Source organism: Peromyscus leucopus, chromosome 1, assembly GCF_004664715.2.
Source record: "Peromyscus leucopus breed LL Stock chromosome 1, UCI_PerLeu_2.1, whole genome shotgun sequence".
Lineage (NCBI taxonomy): Eukaryota > Metazoa > Chordata > Mammalia > Rodentia > Cricetidae > Peromyscus > Peromyscus leucopus.
In genome coordinates, this window is record NC_051063.1 from 157,137,844 (window position 1) to 157,160,422 (window position 22,579).

General features: G+C 52.4%; 1 protein-coding gene across 2 annotated transcripts in view; it reads left to right on the plus strand.

Moving 5' to 3' along the window:
- Nucleotides 1-1,897: 1,897 nt before the first annotated feature.
- Nucleotides 1,898-22,579, plus strand: part of Abcc8 (ATP binding cassette subfamily C member 8) — a 73,305-nt gene continuing 52,623 nt past the window's right edge. Inside the window, exons 1-6 of one of the 2 annotated variants that reach the window (XM_028880195.1) lie at nucleotides 1,898-2,123; nucleotides 3,363-3,504; nucleotides 7,582-7,703; nucleotides 12,938-13,104; nucleotides 15,372-15,614; nucleotides 16,368-16,556. In XM_028880195.1, the coding sequence (XP_028736028.1) occupies nucleotides 1,976-2,123; nucleotides 3,363-3,504; nucleotides 7,582-7,703; nucleotides 12,938-13,104; nucleotides 15,372-15,614; nucleotides 16,368-16,556 (1,011 nt within the window). In that variant the 5' untranslated portion in view covers nucleotides 1,898-1,975. The remainder of the gene's footprint in view (nucleotides 2,124-3,362; nucleotides 3,505-7,581; nucleotides 7,704-12,937; nucleotides 13,105-15,371; nucleotides 15,615-16,367; nucleotides 16,557-22,579) is intronic. The other variant, XM_028880194.2, reaches the window with a different exon arrangement.

Sequence of the window (22,579 nt, forward strand, 5' to 3'; positions counted from 1 at the left end):
TCTCTAGGACAAGCTAGAAACCTAGTGCAAAGGGAACTCTCAGGAATCTATGAGGGTGACCCTAGCTAAGACTAGGAAGTCCATCTCTCACACTGCCTGGAGGGCCAGGACCCAGAGGCTGGATGGCCCAGAGACCTTGAATAGAACCAAACATGACTGACAAAAAAAAGTCAATGAAATGGTTCCTAATGATATTCTTCTGTAATCATAGATTGGTGCCTACCACAACTGCCATCAGAGAGGCTTCCTCCAGCAACTGATGGAAACAGACGCAGAGACCCACAGCCAAACATTAGGTGGAGCTCGGGGAATACTATTGAAGAGGGGAAGGAAGGATTGTGGGAGCCAGAGGGGTCAAAGACACCCAAGAAAACCCACAGAATCAACTAACCTGGGCTCCCAGGGGCTCCCAGAGACTGAACTGCCAACCAGGGAGCCTGCATGACTGACCTAGGCTCTCTGCACATAGGATACAGTTGTGTGGCTTGGTCTTCTTGTGGGACTCCTAACAGTGGGAGCAGGGGCTGTGTGGCTCGGTTGTTTGGGACCCTTTCCTCCTACTGGGTTGCCTCATCCAGCCTTTATAGAAGAGGAGGTGCCTAGTCTTCCTGCACCTCCATCTGCCATGGCTGGTTGATATCCACGGGAGGCCTGCCCTTTTCCGAAGAGAAACAGAGGCATAAAGGGGGATAAAGAGAAGGGAGTTGGGAGGAACTGGGAGGAGGGGCAGGGACTGTGGTTAGGATGTAAAAAAGTAAGAAAATTTAAAAATTGATATATTTCATAGGATTATAAAGATAAAAGGTGAAGGCAGTTTTGCCTAATGTAAGTGTTTAGTACTTTGTAGTATTACCCATGTAAAATTGCCACTGTGTTTCAATGGGGGATTTTTTTTCCAGGATGTCTGTTAGAAACCCAAATCCATGGATGCTGAAGTCTCTTCTATAAAATAGCATTGTATTTGAATAAAACTTGTGAATGTATATAAAATCACAAGGGCAGAGGAGCTGTGTTTAAGCTAGTTTCCCACTGGCTAGCAAGCAGATCTTGGGTCAGTGTGGGAGCCCACAGAGACCCCAGCTTGTGGCTTGTTTTCATATTGACTCAAGGTCAGAGAGTTGGAACTTGTTTCCCACCCTCACCCCCACAATAGGATGTTTTGTCCAAAGGCGTGGTTACCAGATGTCTTGAGCACTAAGGAGGTGTTTACACTTGACTGTACTTCATACCTTGAACCATCATGTCCTTGAAAGGGGGAGGTCTTTTTGCCCCTCTTGCTTTGGGTATATAAAGGCTGTGAGTAATAAACTCAGGAGTCTGTGGTACTGACCCAGAGACCTCCCGAAGCTATCCTGTGTTTCTGTCTTTTTCTTCATCTACCTCTATATTTCACAGCTATCATTTCTCAACTCCACACACCACCCCCCTTCAGAATCCTTCGATAAGTCAAGCGGGACTCGACAGGTCAGTCATATAACCTTGCTTTCATTTTGGGAAAGATCTACAGGCTGTGAAGTCCCTCTGCGACCTCGTGCGCCCGAGACACTTGGAAAATTCCCAAGCACTCTCCTAAGTTCAAGTTTTTCAGTTTCTCTGGACCGAATCGGGTGCGGGCTTGTGCTACTCTGTTCCCATGGGGACCCCTCAGATCTCCGTACATCAACCGGAGCCTTGCTCGGGCAGATTTACTTTCGGGAATCCCAAATCCACGCACTCGGAGCTCACCCTGATCATCTTGGCTATGACTCCCACTCAGACACCCCGGTGCCTGAGCAACCAGCGCACGTGCGCATTGGGTGAGACCCCACCCTCACCCCACCAGAGCAGCTGGCGGGGCGGGATGGGGCGGGGCCCCGCGGCAGGTGGGGGCGGGGCGGGGCGGGGCGGGGCGGGCCGTGCGGGAGCGCTGGGAGCTGCGAGGAAGAGAGGCGCGGGAGGCGCGCGGAGCCGGAGCCGATCCCGTGCGCGCGCCGCCATGCCCTTGGCCTTCTGCGGCACCGAGAACCACTCGGCCGCCTACCGGGTGGACCAGGGCGTCCTCAACAACGGCTGCTTCGTGGACGCGCTCAACGTGGTGCCGCATGTGTTCCTGCTCTTCATCACCTTCCCCATCCTCTTCATCGGTGAGCGCGCGCCGCGGCGGAAGGCAGGAGGGCGCTCGGGGGAAGGGCGCGCGGCCGGGCGGGGGGGTGCGCGGCCCCGGCGGTCCCGCACCGGCTCGCTGGTCTCCCTAGGTCCTCTGCTTTGCGTCTCCGCCCTTGCACCTTTCCCCCTCCCACCACCCCCATTCCTGAGCCCGTGCCAAACACGATGGGCACTCAACACTCTAGGGATCCCCAAGTTTCACCACCGTAAGGCCTGACCCGGGATGGGGCCCCGCATGGCCGATCGGGGAAGATCGTGAGGGGGTTGGCCACACCCTGAGTGGCGCAGCGGCAGGAGCTGGGCCACCCCCTTCCCTAGGCCCGCGCTGTCACCGCCACAGCTGGACTCAGACGGGAGCGCAGGCTGCAGCTGGGGAGGTTGGTGGTGAAGGCCCGCAAGCCCCGCGCTGTCCCGGCGGGACCGGACCGTGAGCAGAAGTCTCTCCTGGGCCCGGGGTCTAGTGCACGCTGGGCTAGGAGATAGACTTTGGGTGCCAGTACCCCAGGACTGTGGATCAGCTCGCGCCGGATTTAACAACCCTACCAGCGCACTTGCCAGAAAGTGGTCTACAAAGTTGGGCACTCGAGTCAGGACAATCCTCTTCCCTCTGGTTCCCTTCTCTCCCAAGACCTTGACTTTCCCAGGCTAATCAGCTCTGTTCACAGAGGCTGTTAACGCGACTCCTCAACTGCTCATTTACTTTAATTAAGAGAAACAGCAAATCTTAAAAATTCTTTGGGGAAGAAAGTCGAGTGGCCATCAAACTGAATTAGTAAGAAGTTGCTGAATCCAGGGCTACCCTGGCAATCCCAGTTCTTGGGAGGTGGAGGCAGGGGAATCAGGGAGTTTAAAGTCATCCTCAGCTACATAGTGAAGTTCAAGGTTAGTGTGGTCAACATTAGACCTCGTCTCAAAAATAAAAAGCTGCTGTAGAAGGAAGTTGCTAATCACTGACTAAGATAAATGATTAGCTAGAAATAGAAAGAAAATATGCAATATATGCCCATATGTGTATCAGAAATGAAACAGAATGGATAACCTGTCACACAAGAGGTCAGTGTGGCACCTGTTTAGGATGGTCTGGGGTCCTGGCTTTGTACTAAGACATTAGTTCGTATGCTCAGCAGTGGGGAAGTAGGATTGGTATGCACTCACCCTATCCCCACGGTGGACCTCCTCAGGTGGCCTTCCTACCTTCTTCTGCATCTCTCCTGCAGGATGGGGCAGCCAGAGCTCCAAGGTGCACATTCACCACAGCACCTGGCTGCACTTCCCAGGGCACAACCTGCGCTGGATCCTCACCTTCATCTTGCTCTTTGTCCTTGTGTGTGAGATCGCGGAGGGGATCCTGTCCGATGGGTAAGTGAGTGACTGAGGACCGAGGGGATCTGCTGTGCCTGCCCCCACGCCTAACACAAACCAGTACCGTGGCTATTAGATCCCACAACCCTTGGCCTGGTGTGAACTGTGCCGGACCCTAGACACACACGAAACCCAGTCAGGAGGGTAAAGGGAATGTGGGCTTCTGTACCAGTTTCCTGTAAAACCATTCTAGAGCCTGTCAGGGTGCCCCCGCTGTGTGAAAAATTCCTGGTCTTCCTAAGTGACTGAAGTAAGTAAGAAGACAGTTAAGCACATCATTTGTTCCTACTGAGGCTTTTCCTCAGTTCTCATTCACTTACAAGATTCAGTCATGTGTCTGTGGTCACTGCTGTTTGTCACCGTCCAGTCCCACCTGCCTCTACCCCATTCTTTGCCCCACACTCAACCCTTCCCCACCTCTCCTACAGATCAGAGTGTATGCTCAAGTTTCGGTTTGCAAAGCTGTCAGAAAGACTCCGTGGATGTCTGGTGAGATCTTAGGTGCTGGTCCTTTTTGTATTCACAGTGCAGGGCACACAAAAGCTCTGCAGACATTTATTGAATCCCAGAAGGATAAATAAAATCATACCGCAAGGGCATGGTCTGTGAGGAGAGGAGAAGGCAGCGTTAGACAGGTTCCCTGGTGGAGGGGGCTTGGGCGCTGAGCCCCAGAGGATGACAGGTGTTGTGGCCGTCAGAGGAAGGAGTTAAGGAGTGGGGAGACTATGGTACAGGAGCAAGAGGGCCCAGGAGCAGGTGTGCTGGGCCTACGGCACAGGTGACCAGCATGATTTGGGCAGTCATGATTTGAGACTCGGAGGAAAGCTGCGTGTGTGGAGATGGCCTTGGAACCGAGGCTAGCCATCAGGGGCAGGAGGAATGGAGAAGGCTAACGCAGTTGACATGTGGAAGGAGCCATGGGACTGAGGCTGAGAATCAGATCTGGGGCTCAAGAGGAGCGTTTGGATGGCAGACTGCCTGTCTGAGTTGGATATGACTCTGGATTTTGAGCCCAAGAGAGACACCCTCAGCACGCACCCCTAAGGGAGAGGCCAAGTGTGTGTTGGTCTAGTCAGAGGCAGATGAGTCAGAGGATAGGTAAGGGAGGAGACACAATGTGTCTGCATAAAGCGACAGAAGGGGATATGGGGCAGCCATCTTTAAGACAGAATGGAGCAGTCAGTGAGCCTGAGGGACTGTTTCAGGAGCTGATGTCACAGTTGTGGGTGGACATTGGGCTGGAGCATCTGAGGTCCAGCTCATTTGGGCTGTAATTAGACAGTGTTTAACCCTGCAGCTGTCCTCAGGGGGCGGGATTTCTGTCCTGCACCTCCTGCTCCTTGGTATCCATGCATCCAGATGTCCATACTAATGTTGTGCCTGGATGAGGCATTGGGTCCTACTGCGGATCAAAGCCTTCCAGACTAACAAGAATACCATAAGGCATGCCTATGCTTAAGTCGCCAGGGACCAGTCTGTACCCCCTCCTCAGGACCCTTCCAAAGTGTCACTGAATACTGAGGAAAGGGACTTGTGAGCCCTTGGGCCAGTAATACCCCTAGGTTATAATTGGCTGGGTGACAGGAAAATGCCCCACCGAAGAGGAGGGAGCCCTGGACAGTGCCAGCTGTGGGAACTGTATATCACTCAGCGTTTCTGGACCTTGCCTTTTCTGTCTGTGAAATAAGTACTGGAGCCCTCACTTGCCTGTTTGAGGAGGGTGAAATGGGAAATTCACAGGGTCCAGAGCCCAGCCATAGAGCCTGGAGCAGAGGATGCAAGCCCAGGACATGGGGGTTGGAAGGAAGTAGCCCAGACACCCACTCTGGCTACTCTCTGCACCCACCATGCACCCCAGGCCCACTGCGTGTGTTTCCTCCAAGGCCTAAGGCATGTCTCTCGCTGGACACTGGGCTCCTGGTCTGTGGGGAGGACGTCCCTGAGTCAGCAAGTGTGAGGAAGGGACGGATGGGTGAAGTCATAGACCCGCCCTGCGGCTCTCCATTCCCCCACTGGCCTGTGGCATGTGGGGCCGGAGCTGGGTAAGACAACAGATCCCCCTTTAGCTGGGATCTGACTTAGGCTCAGCCACATTTAGTACTAACTGAGGCATCTTCAATCTGTAGTGACGCTGCCTCCTCAGGGGCTTGTGCCTGTGCGCGATCCTGTTAATTCAGAGCAGCCAAAGCACACGGGGTAACGAGAAGAGAGAGGGGGAAGCATATGGGGAGAGCGTTTCCCCAAATCACCATACACCCGACAGACATAAAGAAAATTTGTACCAAATTTCTTTGCTGTTTCATTCTGAATCACTCAGTAAAGCATTTAAGATCTATTATATCTGATACTGCGGCATAATTGTTCCAGTTATAGTTAATATTAAATTCACTTCCACATTATTTCTAGTACAGAGACAAGAGTTCTGAGACCCCCTGTTCCCGGACAGTGATTGTCTGTCCTCTGCCCTTGGCCATGCGTATCTCCTCTCTTAGCAAGACCTTTTGCTGAGAATATCAAGGCTGAAAGGACATGAATAAGTGCCTCATTTAACGATAAATCCTACAAAATTACCTTTTCTGGTTGATTTTGCAGTTTGGTGATCTGAAGGGACTCAGTCTTACCCCACCATCTGCCACCCCTTCCTCATGAGCACAAAGTGGCTGCCCTGTGGCAAGTATCCCATAAGAAGGAAGGGGCAAGCTTGGAAAGGTGTGTTCCAGCCATGCCTCCTCCTTACAGGGAGGTCATGTCTACAGACTTGACTTTAACACCTCAGTGGCCAGAATTGCGTGGCCACCCTCAGACCAACCCCTGGCTAAGGAGTACAGACTTGATAGACCACTTAAGCTGGTCACCATCTATGTCTTAGGGGCTGGATAATTTGTGGTTCTTCGTCAAGCAGCAAGGTGAGGAGGCTGTTTGGTAAACAGCCCATGCTGCCTCCATGCCTGCACTTGGGCCCCTCCAGAGTCTCCAGACCCTGGCATGGTGCTCTTCTCCATATGGCTTGACTCCTCTGATAAACAAATATTTGTCCTTCAAAGCCCAACCTGGTTCCACATCCTCTGGGGTGCTTCCCCTGGTTACCCACCTCTCCTTTTCTCCCCCTCAGCCTTCAGGCCATCTGGAGCAGCCCTTCCGTGGACTGTTGAGTCAGATAGTGTGGCTCTGGTCTTTGCCTGTGCTTAGCAAGTCTCCAGGGAAAGGGCACTTGGCCTGCTGGATCCAGCAGTAGTGTAAGCGAGGACGTTACTGAGGCAGGAGGCTGAAATGGACCCTCTGGGGTGGAGAGGGTTCCTACACTGCTGGTGTAGAAGGAACAGGTTGGGCGGTGCTAGAGAGGTTGCTGGAGGCCCTGTTGCCTGGGCCTTGAGTGCTGCGCTGGGCTGGGCTGGGTCTGTGTGTTGCTGTCTGTAGGAAGAGCATGATCAGGAAAGTAAGGCAACCCTCCACACTTCTTGGCTGAAGCTGAGGTCTGGGAGGAGCCCCTGGCTCCAGATGTGGATTGATTGTCACCATACCCTCTTCCTGCCAGCGCAGAGGCCTTTGTGAGTGAAAGCGGGGGGGGGGGGGGGGGTGGGGGGGGGCACCGTCTAGTAGTCTCTGCCCCCAGCCCAGAGGAGGAGGGCAAAGGCGTGGTTTGGGGCATGTGACTTAGTCAATCTGTGCCTCAGTTCCCTTGGTTATAGAATAGGGTGACTGGGTGCCCACTTCATGGGGGCTTCATTGAACAATTTTCTTTTCGTCGGGTACTTAGATTCATGTTCGGCATGGGGCAGGTACTCAGCAAGCGTGGGTCGCCTTCAGCATTATTAGTACAGCGCCCGCAGATACTGCCAGTGCTTACCTGTGCCGCTCATGTTAAATGGGGCTGTTACTGAGTGAGTTGGAATGCACAGAATGTTTGGGATAGCGTCTGGGAAGAACGACCAGCATATGGGCATCCAGGCCGTGATTATCTGAGGTCCTACTGTGTGCTGAGCAGTAAGCATAATAAGACCTGCGCTGCTCTACTAGGTGCTGGCCACATCCACATCCTCTCTCTGATTTTCTCTCTTTCTCCTCCCATCACAGGGTGACAGAATCCCGCCACCTCCACTTGTACATGCCAGCTGGGATGGCGTTCATGGCTGCCGTCACCTCTGTGGTCTACTATCATAACATTGAGACCTCCAACTTCCCCAAGCTTTTGATCGGTAAGGATGGGGAGGGCCTTTCTTCCCTCAGCCAGCATTTACTGGGCACTGACTCCAGGCACCAACCCAGGCCAGGAGTCAGAAACAAAGAGAAGGTCTCTGCCTGCCTCCGTGGAGCTTGTGGTCTGGAGGAGGAGACAGACGGGTGAAGATGGTAAATTAACCAAGGAGCAGGTGCTGAGGGTGCTGTGTGTGTGCAGGTTGGGTGCAGGGAGCAGAGTGGTGGGTGTGGTTGTCTGTACAGGGTGCTCAGAGCGGAGTCAGCCCGCAGAGGTCTGCTGACCTGAACGTGCCCGGCAGTGAGGCCAACACGGCCAAGCCCAGTGAGCAGGGCCACCTGTGGAAACCCGGAGTCTGACCACCAGGGGAAAGTCACTGAGGTGGCCCCAGGGGGGAGGCAGGGGCAAGATGTGCATCAGGGTTTCAGGCATGTTGGATTTGAGATGTCACTGGACTGTCAACTCCAGGGTCAAGTGTGCAGTGAGGTAAATCAGTTGGGTATTTGGGGATGGGTGAGGTGGCAGATGTGTTCAGCAGATGTCGGTTTACGGCTGGCATTTAATGCCTGAGCCTGACATGAATGACTGGGGTTCCAGGCAGAAACAGCAGCCATGCTGCTTGCTCCTTACGGAGTGTGTCGCGTGGGCTGGGCTCTGTGCTCCACCGTCTCCCTGGTTTGTCTCTCTAATGCCCACAGGAGCTCTGCTGGAGCTGAGCTCCCCAGTGTTGCCTACAGATGTGAAATAGAAAGGCTTCAAACCGCACCGGCAAACACTCATGGAGCGTTACCTACATGTCGAGCTCTGTCCTGTCGAATTAACTCAGTCCTGTGGCAGCCCCGTGAGGTGGCCCCATTATTCTTTCCCTCCACCGCTCAGGGCTTGGGTGACTTGACCTGGTCCACCCAGCTACTCAGGGGGCATCACCAAGATCAAGCAACTGAGCAGGCTTCTAGCTGCTTCTAAGGGTCCTCAGGCTGTGTCCTTGCCCCCAAAGCTCTAAGTCTCGATCTGCCCCTGTGTAGCCGACGGTCACCTGCAGTTACAGTCTGTGGCCAGGCTGTGCCTCTGGTGGTGTGTCAGTAAGTCATTGAGATTCAAGAGTCACAGCGTGTAATAGACACTAGAATGTGGGGCTCTCTGTGGTCTGACAGGGACATGGCTGTCTTGTCTTCAGGCAGAGGACATTTTCCTAATATCTAGTCACAGGTCTGCCTTCTCATGGTAGATGTGATGCTCCATCCGGACCCTCCAGCTGTGCCCCTGCCCCAGGACTCCGTGTGAATGAAGGAATGTGCCTGGATTGTCATCCAGAAAGGCAGATGTTAGCTCCAAGCTTCAGAGAGCAGTCCCCAAGAGGACCCTCCCCATATGAGGAACCACCAGGGCCAGGCTAAGCAGAGTCTTGCAGACACCACAGGCACCCGGAAGCTAGTATTTCCATTTTTCAGCAAGCGCACGGTTGTCTTCCTAGCACAAATCACTGTGGGTGTGTCCATACTTCCCAAGAAACCAGGGACTTCTCCACTTTCCTCAGCCCCCCCGGTTGGAGTTTTGCCCCCAGGAAAAGCTCTGCAGCTCCAGAAATTTCTAGATCAGGCGAGAGGGGGTGCTGAGCTGTAGGGATCGAGGGCAGTTCATGAAAAAGCCAGTCCCCTTTGGAGGCCCGCATCCGGTCGCAGGCCTGGAGTCCCACAAGAAGGTAAAGCACGATACAGCTTAAACTATCCCATGAAATGTAATCCTGGGGCCCCAGAGGACGCCAGAGAGAGACAAGAGGGGAACGGACCTAACAGGAAGGAGAGAAGGGCTGAGAGTGTGCACAGGCCCTGAGGAACAGAGACGTAAATGGATCTGAGAAAGAACAGCTGGAGTGGGATGGTGGTGTTGTTGCTGTTATTGTTACGTTGTTGCTTGTTCATTCTTATTTTTTGTGGCAAGGTCTCCCAGTGTAGCCCTGACTGGCCTCAAACAAGGTTAACTTGCCTCTTTTTGGGTTTTGTGTGTTGTTTGTGTATAACAGTATTGACCGTGTTAGCCATGACGTGTGCATTGCTGTGGGATTGAGAACATTTACACAGCCATGCAGCCAACACCACTGTCCATCTCCAGGACCTTCCACCTTCCCAAACCAAAGCGCGGCACTCATTAAACACTAATACCTTACGTCCCTTCCCTAGCGTGTGGGCCTAGCATTCCACTTTCTGACCTTATAAACCCTCACTAAGGACTTTCATCCTTTTGTAACTGTCTGAGTTACTGTGAAGAGACACCACGACCGTGACAACTCTTATAAAGGACAGCATTTAACTGGGGCCGGCTCACAGTTTCAGAGATTTAGGCCACTGTCGTCGTGGCTGGAAGCATAGTGGCATGCAGGCAGACACGGTGCTGGAGAGAGGCTGAGAGTTCTGTATCCAGATGGGCAGGCAGAGAGCCTGTGATACAGCAGCCTGGCTTGAGCTTCTGAGACCTCAAAGCCCACTCCCAGTGACACACTTCCTCCAACAAAGCCATGCCTCCTAAGAGTACCGCTCACTATGGCGTATGGGGGCCATTTTCTTTCAAAACACTATGGTAATTTTCAGTGTCCTCTGCCCATGTTGTAGCATGTGTCAGAATTTCCTTCCTTTAAGGCTGAGTGATATTCCATTATCTGGCTGTGCCACATCTTGCCATCCACTCACCAGTTGGTGGCTTTTGGGTTGCTTCCACCACCATCACCACTACTATCATCATCATCATCATCATCATCATCGTGGAAGTTTCTTTGCTTTGATTTTTTTTCATTCTTGGTTTTGTTATTGGGTTGGTGTTTTTGAGACAGGATCTCATGTTGACCAGGTTAGTTTCAAACTAGCCAAGGATGACTTTGAACCCCCGATCCTCCTCCCTCCACCTCCCAAATACTAGGATTACAGACGTGTGCCACATGCCTGGCCCTGAGTATTGTGAACAGCGGTTGTGACCATGGTGCAGTGATGACATTTGAACATGGAGGGCAGGCAAGGGGGAATGACAGACAGCCAGTGACAAAGTCCCCAAGGTAGTCATGCGAAGAAGACATGATGGTGGCCTGGATGTGGTGGTACCCTGACTGGAGAGCAGTGGATGGGTGCAGAACATGCAGGTGTGATGCTCAGAACACAGCAGTGGAGCGGTGTGGTACTGAGGAGAAACACTGGAGAGAAGGCTCAGAGCGTCTAGAGCCTAGAACTCTCCACATCCCCACTCACACCTGCTTCCTGGCTCCCGCTGCTCTCAGCCCAACACCAAAGAGCTGATGGGCGAGGCTGTGTCCAGTGACAGGTTGGAGGTTGGCACTGTGGGAGAGGACCCTCTGGGCTCACCCTGGCCCCACCTCTAACTTCCTCTGTGTCCTTGCGGAGGACACTCGGGCTCGTTGAGCCTTGGTTTCCCATCCAGGTAGGAACTGAGTCCTTGCCTCACAGATTTGTTGTAGACTCCTGGGGCAGACACAGAGGCACAGCTCAAGTCTCTGCCCCAGCAGGTGGCCCGCTCATTCTGGGCAAAAGAAAGCCAATACACGGGAAATAACCCGTACCAGGGGTGGCCTCCACCTGCAGATCCCCGTGGTCTGGAGACTAACACGGTAAGGGGCCGTCACCACAGTCCCCGAGGGCCTTTCCCTCTTGTCCACACTCAGTCCTGGCCACATGGTGAGGCCTGGTGTCTTGACCTGCTTCTCAGCCCACAGCTAGGTCAAACAGATCTCATATTTTCCCCAAAGGGTGGCCGATGACTCGTGTGGAGGTCAGAGTGCAGGTCTCCTTTATCCACTGTGGCCTGGCTTGGGGGTGGGGGCCTCACTGTAATACGACTCTCGGGACAAAGGGTGCCTCCACCTCAACACCCCCTCGGGGCCACTTAATCAGCTGTGGTGGGGTTTGCTCTCACAAGCTCACAGTGACAAGTTGGCAGTTTAGCAGAGAGAGTGAGAATTCAGGGCAGAATCTACCCAGGGCTTCTGAAGCAGACTGCCCCAAATCTGAAATCCATCCCTCATAAAAATGTCAACAGCTAATGCCCAAAAATCAGCCACACTGCACACCAGGCTCCCTGTGCTAAATGCTTTCCACACACTGCTCCCTAACATCTTTGGGGGTGCTGTCACTGCCCCCCATGATGGATGAGGAAATTCAGGTCTAAGAGGGTGACAGCTCCAGTGTGTTCGACCCTTTGACATTACAATGTGGTGTTGTCGTCTACAAAATCTACACTAGAGGACTCTGCAGTGACTTACAAAACAAAAGTCACAGAGTTTAGGTAAGTTTGTGACTTTGTGTTGGGCTGCATTCACAGCTATGAGTAAATCGGGGTGAGTCTGGCTTCAGGGCTCCACCTCGAATCACTGTACTGCACTGCCCCATGGTGCTAAACATCGCTCTTTCTGTGTCCTCCATAGCCCCAGGCTTCCAGGCCAACGTTACTGGGGTGCTGTGGGCTCTGGGCTGTGAGGACGGGGACCTGGACCTCCTTCACCTTCTAGCCATCACAAGCTGACGGTGAACATGCCTAATTCACTTCATGTCTACGGGCCTCAGTGTCCTATCTGAAACAAACAGGCTGGATTGAACGATCGTTACAATGTTCCCAGCTTGGGAATTCACCTGAAGTCACCCTAGACTGGCGAGCCCAGCTCTGCCGCTTAACACCGTCATGACCATGCATGGGTTACCCAGCCTTGCTGAACCTTAGTCCCCTTGACTGGTTGAGCTGGGGATGACCAGCCACACCCTCTCAAGGTTGTGGTAAATGAGAAAACGTGTTTCAAGTGCCTGTAACTTGGTTGACTTGGAGAAGCTGTTTCTCCTGTCCTCACTGTTACTTGTCTGACGTGCTGGACTCATGATATGAGTGTTTCTGAGCATGCCTGTCACAGTGTTGGAATGCCTGTTCTGAATCTCAAAGGGACACCAGAGCCAGCTGTGGTGACTCACACTTGTAATCACAGTACTTGGGAAGAGGAGGCCAGAAAATTAGAAGTTCAAGGTCATTCCCAGATAGCGTACGAGACTGTCTCAGAAGTCAGCCCACCGACTGGTTGATCACGGGGATAATGTGATACTCATACATGCATACCTCCCTTTACCAAAAATGTGTATGAACACCCCCCCACGCCTCCTGAACATGCGCTCTCTCTTTTCCCACACACGTGCGTGCTTGTGGAGGCACACACGTGCCATGCTCACACATCCTCTCCTCCCTCCGCAGCTCTGCTCATCTACTGGACCTTGGCCTTCATCACTAAGACCATCAAGTTTGTCAAGTTCTACGACCACGCCATCGGCTTCTCTCAGCTACGCTTCTGCCTCACGGGGCTTCTGGTGATTCTGTATGGAATGTTGCTGCTTGTGGAGGTCAACGTCATCAGGGTGAGGGTAAGCAGGGAAGTGGGAAGTGTGGTGCTGACCCAGGTAGGCTTTGCATGTGGGCGTTACCTGCCCTGGACAGGGCACTGGGACCCTAGGTAGATTTCAGGGGAGCCATTCCATCAGATCACAGTCCTCCACCCCGGATACCCAGAGAGAGGGGGACGGACAAGGATGGGTTGACTCTCGGAGGGAAGAGGAAACATAAGGGACTGCTTTTCTCTGCTTCTGTTGGTGTCAGGGACTCAACAGAGCACTCACCAACGGGCAGAGCACAGGAATGAGTGGAGACCATGATCATGTGCCTTTTGTGTTCTGTTTGGTTGGTTGGTTCTCGGAGACAAGCTCTCACTATGTAGCTCAGGCTACCTTCGAACTCTCTATCCTCCTGCCTCAGCCTCCTGAGTGCCTATCTGTATCCTTTGCTTTGTCATCCTCTTTTCTTCCTCCCCTTTCTTCTCCATCTTAGAGTGGTACCTTCTTGCCCTGACCCCATCCCCGCTTCCCAGGTGACTCAAACTAACAGCCTACTTACTCCCCATAGTATTTTTATTAATATGACATCGTCCACATCTATCTAAACAAATCCACTTAGTGGTTTCCCCTCAGCACACATAAGCTAATGTGTTTTTCCCTTCAATATTTGCTTCATCAAAGTTGATCATATTATATACTGTGTTATGTGTCATGCTCTTCTCATCCAGTATTTCTTAGGACTCCCTCTGAGCTGCCTGAGATGCAAGCCCAGCCTCTTAGTGGCTGCATAATATTCCACCATATAGAAGGGCTGTAATTGGTGCAGCCATTGTTCAGTGGTGGACATTCACGTCACTACCGAGTTCTTGACTTCACAGATAATGTTGTGTTGAACATATTTCCTTCTCCGTGTATTGCCACTATTCTGTGGGAAAGACACCGAGGAAGGGAGTTGCTTAAGCAAAGGGCGTGTGCATGCATTTTAAAGTGAAACCAGTACTATAGACTTCCTACCTAAAGGTGGTGTGAGCTACCTGCCGTGAGTGAGACAATCCTTTGCCTGCCCTCCGGCCCCTCACGGGGGGTGGCGGCCCTTTCTCCTTTGGGCCTGCTGCTGCTGCTGCAAAATGCTCTTGAATCAGCTGCCTGTCAGGTCCTTCTGCTTTTGCTTATGGTCCCCAGGTGAGCTGACCTCTGTACCTTCCCTCCCACAAGCGATCCTCACAGTGACCCTGGGAAGTGCACCTTACTCCCTTAATAATGCGGTAGACAAGGTTTGCTAGCATACGCATACGCAGGAGGCAAGATTTGAATCGGGTCCACATGACTTCAGGCTCCGCAAACTCCGTAGGTATTAGTTACTTTTATTGTTGCTCTGACCGAGTAGCCAATAAAAGCAACTCAGGAAAGGGAGGATTTACTGTGGCTCGCCGTTTAAGGGTAGAGTCACTGTGGAAAGGCATGGTGGGCAGGAGTGTGAATTGTCACACGGCATCCACAGTTAGGAGGCAGAGAGAGGTGAGTGCTGGCTGGGGCCTAGCTTATCTCTTTCTCTCCCTCTCTCTAGGAGCACTTTAAATTTATAGTAGACATTTTTTTAAAAAAATTAGCCAGGCACAGTGGCACACACTTTTTATCCCAGCGCTTAGGAGGCAGAGGCAGGCAGATCTCCGTGAATGCCAGGTCTACATGGCCAAACAGAGCTACATAGCGAGACTTTGTCTCAAGGAAATGTTTTTTAGTTGCATGCATGCATGTGTGTCTGGCGCTGGAGTGGGGCGCTGTGTCCATGAGTGCGGGTGTCTGCAGAGACCGGCACATCGCCTGGAACTGGAGTCATAGACAGTTGTGAGCCACCCAGCTGTGTGCTCAGAACCAAACTGGAGTCCTCTGTAAGAACAGTAGGGGCTCTTAACAGATGATTCCTCTCTCGAGCCCCTGCTTTCTCCTCTTCACTCAGTTGGGAACACCGATCCTGGAATGATGCCACCCACGTGTAGGGTGGATTTTCCTCCTCAGTTAACCCAGTGTGGATGTGCCCTACAGCCACACCCCGAAGCCTGTCTCCTAGGAGATGCTGACAGAAACCATCACTGTACACAACAGTGGTGACCCCTCCCACACCCACCCCCAGTTCTTCCCTAGCTCAGCTCAAACCCAGCCTCCATGAACAGCCACAACGCAAGGCTCTTGGTGGTCAAGTACAGCCCACCACACCTAGACCCCTGCTGGGTGGTGGGGAAGGGGAGGTGTTACACTTGCCCACCTCCACGCCTGCCCCGTACCCATATGCCCCACAGAGGTACATCTTCTTCAAGACACCGAGGGAAGTAAAGCCCCCCGAGGACCTGCAGGATCTGGGTGTGCGTTTTCTGCAGCCCTTTGTTAACCTGCTGTCAAAAGGGACCTATTGGTGGATGAACGCCTTCATCAAGACAGCCCACAAGAAGCCCATCGACCTGCGGGCCATCGGCAAGCTGCCCATCGCCATGAGAGCCCTCACCAACTATCAGCGACTCTGCGTGGCCTTCGACGCCCAGGCGGTCAGTGGGCCCAGCCACACCACCCATTGCCTGCCTTCCCGTGGAGTTACAGCCAAGGATTTCGGCCTGTGGAGGGCAAGGGGGCTCACCCTCAGTGGCACAGGAGAATACTGGGACCAAATATTCACAGGAAGGTCATGGTTAGAACGGCCCTTACAGCTTAGATCGGCATGTCCAAAATGCTCACTATCTAAATGGGGAAACTGAGGCTTGGTAAGGGACATGGCTTTATATGATTCTCCCATCCCCTGTACTCTTCATTTTAAAGTACGGTGGCTGAAGTGACGGGGGCTTCTACCCAGTGTGGAGGGCAAGGTATTGTCCCGGTCCCTACACTATTTCCGCAGATTTGGCCAGGATGAGGTCAGCTGAGGCCTGAGACCTTCCATGCCCTGCCCAGAGCTCTGAGTCCCCCATACAGTGTTCCTTCACTGTGTCTGCCGGTGCTCAGGGGAACATTGAAACGTGGTAATGAGTGAACACAGCAGGTGCCAATCCATCAAGATGGTGCTGTGCTGATCACATGACCCCCTATCGGCACTGTGACTTGATATGCCTCTGGCCTCAGTTTCCCCATTTGCATTCCCTGTCATGCATTCACTGATACCATGATTTCCCACTGAAGTTTGCCTCTTCCCAGCAGCATGGCCACAGGGTTTCCCCAGGCAGCAGGATCCAAGGGTGACAGGAGGAGGGACTCTCCATGGCTGATCCCTAACCAACTCTGACCTGGCTGTGGGACTCTCTTGGCAGCGGAAGGACACACAGAGCCCACAGGGTGCCCGGGCCATCTGGAGGGCTCTGTGCCATGCCTTTGGGAGACGCCTGATCCTCAGCAGCACATTCCGCATCCTGGCTGACCTGCTGGGCTTCGCTGGGCCACTGTGTATCTTTGGGATCGTGGACCACCTGGGGAAGGAGAACCATGTCTTCCAGCCCAAGGTGGGCCATCCTTGGAGCAGGCCTAGGCACCCTCTGGAAGGTTTGCCTCACGACTGTCTTGTGTTGGTGTGTGTGTATTTGAGAGGACATGGTAGCTGTGGCTGACTGGGGGGGGTGGGCGGGGGGGCTCAGGAGCATGCACTGCTGGAAGAGGCTCTGTGTCCGGTCAGCAGAAATGCTGAGAGGAGGGCTTGTGCCCAGGAGACTCACAGTGCCACAGCCTGAGAATCCTAGCTGTGTTCTGCAGGGGCATCTAGGATGACTGCTGGTGGAGGAGAAGCCGTGCGGACCCCGTGGCCACGCCCCTTCTCTGCTCATGTGTCCACCACCACACCACCACCACCACCACCACCACCACCCCACCCCCCCCCCACCCCCGGTCTAGCGACATAGTAGATTTTCCTCTCTCTTTGTTTCTTTCCCCAGTCTCTCTTGGTTTTTGGAGACAGAGTTTTATCTAGCCTGGGCTGACCTTAAACTCTCTATGTAGTGGGACTCCTCTTGTGCTCCTCATCCTCCTGCCTCCACACCTCCTAAAATGCTTGAGATGGAAGGTGTACACTGCTGTGCCTGGCCTGTTACAAAAGCTCTGTTACAGACCCAAGATACTGGAAACCCACTAGACTAGGTGATGCTCAGTGGTCTCTTCAGCTCAGAAGATTCCACAACTAAAATGTTTGTTTTGGATAAGAATCTGTGTGTGTGTGTGTGTGTGTGTGTGTGTGTGTGTGTGTGTGTGTGTTATTACATTAAAAACACAAAAGCAGAAGGGACCTATTAAGGGGCCCAGGGAACCACCAGGAGCAGGAAGAGGAACAGAAGAGGGCGATCGGATGAGTATGAGCAAATTAAATTACTATGATGTGTCATATAATGATGACTGATAATGTTTCAATGAAACCCATTTTTTTGTACACTAACTTAAAAACTAATGTTAAAAAGGGTCTAAGGGACTGGAGAGTTGGGTCAATAGTTAAGAGTACTTGTTGCTCTTGCAGAGGACCTGAATTTGGTTTCCAGCATGCCTGTTAGGTAGCTCACAGTCACCTTTAATTCCAGAGGCACACACACACACACACACACACACACACACACACACACACACACTGAATCTGAAAGGGGTGTCAGAAGCCTCTTCTAGGAGTGGTTTTTCTCCATTGGGAGCAACATTGCCCACCTTGGGGACTGAAGGTACTTGATTCTCTGCAGCCACCTGGGTGAAGATGGCCACGGTGAGAAACTTCGTCCCCAGTGGGATGCTGCCCTGTAAAATCCCAGAGACAAGGCTGTTATAACATTTCAAGCACACACAGGCCCTGGCGACACTGAGAGTTAGTACTTCGGGTTCCTGACAGGTAGTGGTGCCCTGCATGTAACATTCATTTGTCCCTGAGCACTGACCTTGCAGATAGCTGTTAATCCTCGGGAGTTACGTAGTTTTCTCCAAACATAATTAGTCAGCTGAGTTCTTCTGCGCTAGAAGTCCCAGACAGGCCAATCTGCGGGTCTGACTTGCCCAGAATATGTTTATTGATCCTAATGTTCGATGGCCTTGGCAGGCTGTCGGGTCATGGAGACTTATGATCAAGATCATTAACAACAATGCCTACCTAGCGACCCCTGAACACAGACACAGATCTGCCTATGGGCAGGCATTTCCCATTTTCTTGTTTAATCCCTAAAGGAACCTTTTGACATGGGTAATGGGTGGTGGGCAATAGGTATATTGAGATATAATTTCCATGCCATGTAATTCATGTGGTACATACTCTTATTCCCATTTACAGCTGAGAACCCTGGTGCTGAGTCAGGTTAAATAACTTTGCCCAGGGGCTCTCAGCCAGTTTCTAACATTGTGAGAATTTGAACCCTGCTGCCTCACTCTGTAGTCTGGACTCTTAAGTCATGACACTAAAGTGATTATTACTGTCAAACTGTCACCCCGGCTCCAAGGATTGTGAGATCCAGTGATGGAGAAATCTAAACAGAGTATCTATGGCTACCTGTGACTGTGAGAGCCAGGTGTGGTAGCACATGCCCACAATCCCAGCTTTCAGGAAGCTGAGACAGGAGGGTGTCTGATGGGGACTGCGTATGTGCTTCTCAGTCTTAAACTAGCCAAGAGGCCACGCCCTAGGGGCTGGTACCCCAAGGTCATAGGTAGAAAGAACACCCACTACAGGTGTCAGCAAGTCGGAAGCCAGCCTGTGCTACATAGCAAGACTCTGTCCCCCAAGAGAAGGGCATTTCAATAGGACCTCGATAAATAAATTAGATTGGCCAGGTGGGGACAGTTCCTATGTATTAGGAGGTTGTTTTGGTTGGTTGGTTTTTTGGTTTTGGTTTGGGGTGTTTTTTTTTTGTTTTGTTTTGTTTTTTTTTTGTTTTTTGTTTGTTTTTTGCTTATTTAGCTTTTGATGTCTTTAGGGGCCTTTTCTGGCTATAAATACTTTTCCTTTTTTATTACAGTGTGTGTGTGTGTGTGTGTGTGTGTGTGTGTGTGTGTGTGTGTGTGTGTGTGTACACACCATGTCATGCATGGGGGGTCAGAGGACAGCTTGCTGGAATCAGTTCTCTTCTACCACATGTGTTCTCCTCTGAGCCACCTCATTGGCCTCTTTTCTGGCCGTTTGAACCTCTGGCCTTTACCAGGAGAGAGCGAGCGAGAGATTATTTCTTGGCCTCCAGCAGGGGCATCTCCAGCTTTAGTCTAGCCTTAGACAACCCCAGAATCCTCCACCTTCTCCATTCTGCATGTTAGGGGGAAATAGCCCAGGGCAGAGCCCCATCCTCTTGGCTAACCATCTTCCTGTGTTTCCCCAAAAGTCTTCTTGGGGGAGGGGGAAAGCACCCCACAGAAATGGTGAGACCTGCCTGCCTGTCTCAGCCTTCAGGCTGGCTAGGGTTTATTGCCTTCTTGACAGACTGCTCTTATCAGCGCACAGATCCCTGGGACAGATGGCCCTGCCTCAGTGGCAGCAGGCATTATCAGATTTAATACTTGCTCCCTGCCGCCCAAATGCAATCAGCAAATTTCCGACATAGAAACGCGAGTTGAGAGTAAACACAGGCCCTAGCCTCTGGAACACTCTCTAGCTCTCCAGCCCAACGTTGCCTACTGCAGCTTAGTTCTCACTTGGCACCAGAGCCCAGAAAATGTGGGAAGAGCTCGTTCAGTCATTTGTTCCCTCGCCTTGCCTCGCGGCTCAATCCAAGAGCTGGTGTTGTTGGGGTCGTTAGGTTTGGGGCAGAAGGAAGCTAGCTGCGGGGCTTCAGGCTGGCTGGACGAGGAAGCCCAGCCCATGTCAGCCTGCTCCAGTCCGCAGAGCTGGCACACACTGTTGACTCTGCCAGCAGCTGTCTGTCCTCTCTCTTCTCCTCGGACACACAATTGGCAAGGAGCGGAGCGCCTTCGGGGTCCAGGAGGATGAGCAGTGTTGATTTGCTCGTAGCCCACAGAACCCGCTCTGAAGCTCCTGGTCCCACTGTCTCTCCTTCCCAGAGAAATCTGGGCTCGACCCAGGATCTAATTCTTTCCATCCCCGCTCTCTTGCCCAACCCCCTCGCCAATCTGTCACCTGCCAGGGATGCCACTGAGCTGGCTGGAGGGCGATGGAATTGGATTCATGAAGGGTGGCTGGTATCTGAAACCTGCCAGCACCACCCTGGGCTATCAGCTGAGCCGGGGGTTGGGGGGGAAGCACCTGAGGTTGGATCCAAGGCCAAAGCTTTGACCCTTCTAGGCTATGGTGGGAAGAGCATGCTGCAGGCTGCTTATGTGTGTTTCCAAACATTCTACAAAAAAATGGTTGGTGGTTGTGTGTGTAATATCCTCTTTCTTTCTCTCTGTCCTCCTCCTCTTCCTCTCCGTTTTATTCTCCTCTCCCCCTCCCTCCTCCCGGAGTGACCATATTTGTCGCTCTCACTCTTGGTGACACAATGTCTTGCTGGTTCTGTGGTGTGGAGATGTCAGTGTGTCAGTGGCCTCTTCATGACAATGTTCACAGAGTGCCTGAGGTGGCTGCTCTTGTGTCACTGACTCCCCTGCTTTCCCACCCCACCCCCCTCTGGAATCAGTCCTCTGTGCTCCCAGTGGCCTCCATTGCAGAACCCCACTGCCGGATGAGAACATGGGGCACGGAGAGCCTATGTATTGATCCATTTAAAGAAGAATAGTCTATGGCCGGAGAGATGGCTCCGGGGGTACGGGCGCTTGCTGCCAAGCCCAGTAGCCTGAGTTCCATCCCTGGAACCCACGTGGCTGAGGGAAAGAACTGGCGTCCCAAGCTGCTCCTGACCTCACTTGTAGACTGTGGCACATGCGCCTGTACACCCGGCCATGCACAGAATACATAAATTTAAATGTAGTTAAATTTTAAAAAAGGAATATTAAGCATCAACTTCCAAAAAACTCCCCCAAGAGCTTGTGGAAAACACAAGTCTAGGGCATAAAGCCTTCCACAGCCCTTGTCTTCCATCAGCTGTGGCCCAGGTCTCTTCTCTCGTCCCACGGGCCTTTCACCCCCTCCCAGGACCCAGAGAGTCCTTTTGTTTGCTAGAGTTCAGCAGGGTCTCCTTTCTTAGGCCTCTTCCCTGGCCTGGTACCCATTTATTCCTTTTCTTCATTTTTTTTTTGATACTGGGTTTCATGTTGCACAGGCTGGACCCAAATTCACTACGTAGCAAAGGATGACCCTGAACTTCTGAACCCCCCCCCCACCGGGGTGCTGCACTCCATACTACAGAGGGCACCACAGGCCTTGGTACCCACTTTTGCACAAGAACCTACGTGTTCTGGCTCCATCCCTTTGAAGCTGCCTTAAAAAGATGTCTAACCACAACCCAGTGACATACCTAACAACAATATTCTCGTTTTTAACAGGGCACACATTTCTTTATCTACAGCAATGTGATCTTTGGTCCTAGTGTGTGTGTGTCTGGGGGGATGGAGGGCTGAGCTACAAAAAAGGAACCTGCTGCTGTGTTTAAAAATGTACAGGTGTTGGCGAGTGCATTTGACAGGAAACGCCCCCTGTCTGGCCACCCTGCCTGCTCAGTTGGCTTTCCTGCCTTGCGATAGCCCAAGTCTATTCTGGTGGTTGTGACGTAGCAGGTCGTGGCTCTCCATCATGGTGACCTGGGATCTTGGCTGCATAATGTTCCCATGAGTATCTCAGTGTCCCTAACAGTCCCTGTGGCTGAGCACTGCACAGCTTTGGCAGCCTACCCATGGTGTGATTCAGAAATAAATACTGGTGTGTGCACAGGCATTACTTAGTTGCACTAGTAAGGATGATACTGGCAGTGTGCTTGGATTAAACTAATGGTTTCTGTTCTCCAGAGCTGGGCCTCTGAGAGGATGCTGGGTTTAACAGTAAACTGCAAACAGTTCACTGTGCCTACATCTTTTGACCCGAGCCGGCCAAAGGGGCATATTTCCATCTGCTGCAAGCTGCAAGTCTGTCTGTGACCGTAAACCGTCAGAGTGTGACTCCAAGTCAGACGGCCAGATGAGATCTGGGCAGTGGGTCTGGGGGAGCGTGTTAGCACCACCCAGGTCCATCTTCACATGTTGTCTCTCACTAGCACATAGCCTTGTCCTGGCCGCTTCGCCATGGTGAAACTCTTTCCACTGTGTGAAGCGGGGCCCCAGATGGCGCCTTGCTCACTGAGTGGCAGAATGGAGCGCTGTGCTTTCTGATGTCTTATCTCTCACCCTTCCAACCCATAAGACTGCTGCTGCTGCCTCTAGCCACCACCACCCCTTCCACCCTTCCCTCCAGTGGTTTCTCTAGTGGCGCTGAGACTCAGGAGCCCTGGGTCTCAGCAAGGCCTTCCCTAGAACACCTCTTGTTTGTGCCAGCGCCTGTCCTGTGGAGCTACAGAGAGGTGGCCGTGGGCAGGACCAGGCAGTTCCATGAGCTTCAAAGGTGGTAGAAAAGTCACCACAGATACTCTATATACATACAGTAAGGTCGTCCGCCATCTTGGCGCCTAAGCCAAGATTCAGGAACTCTTGATTC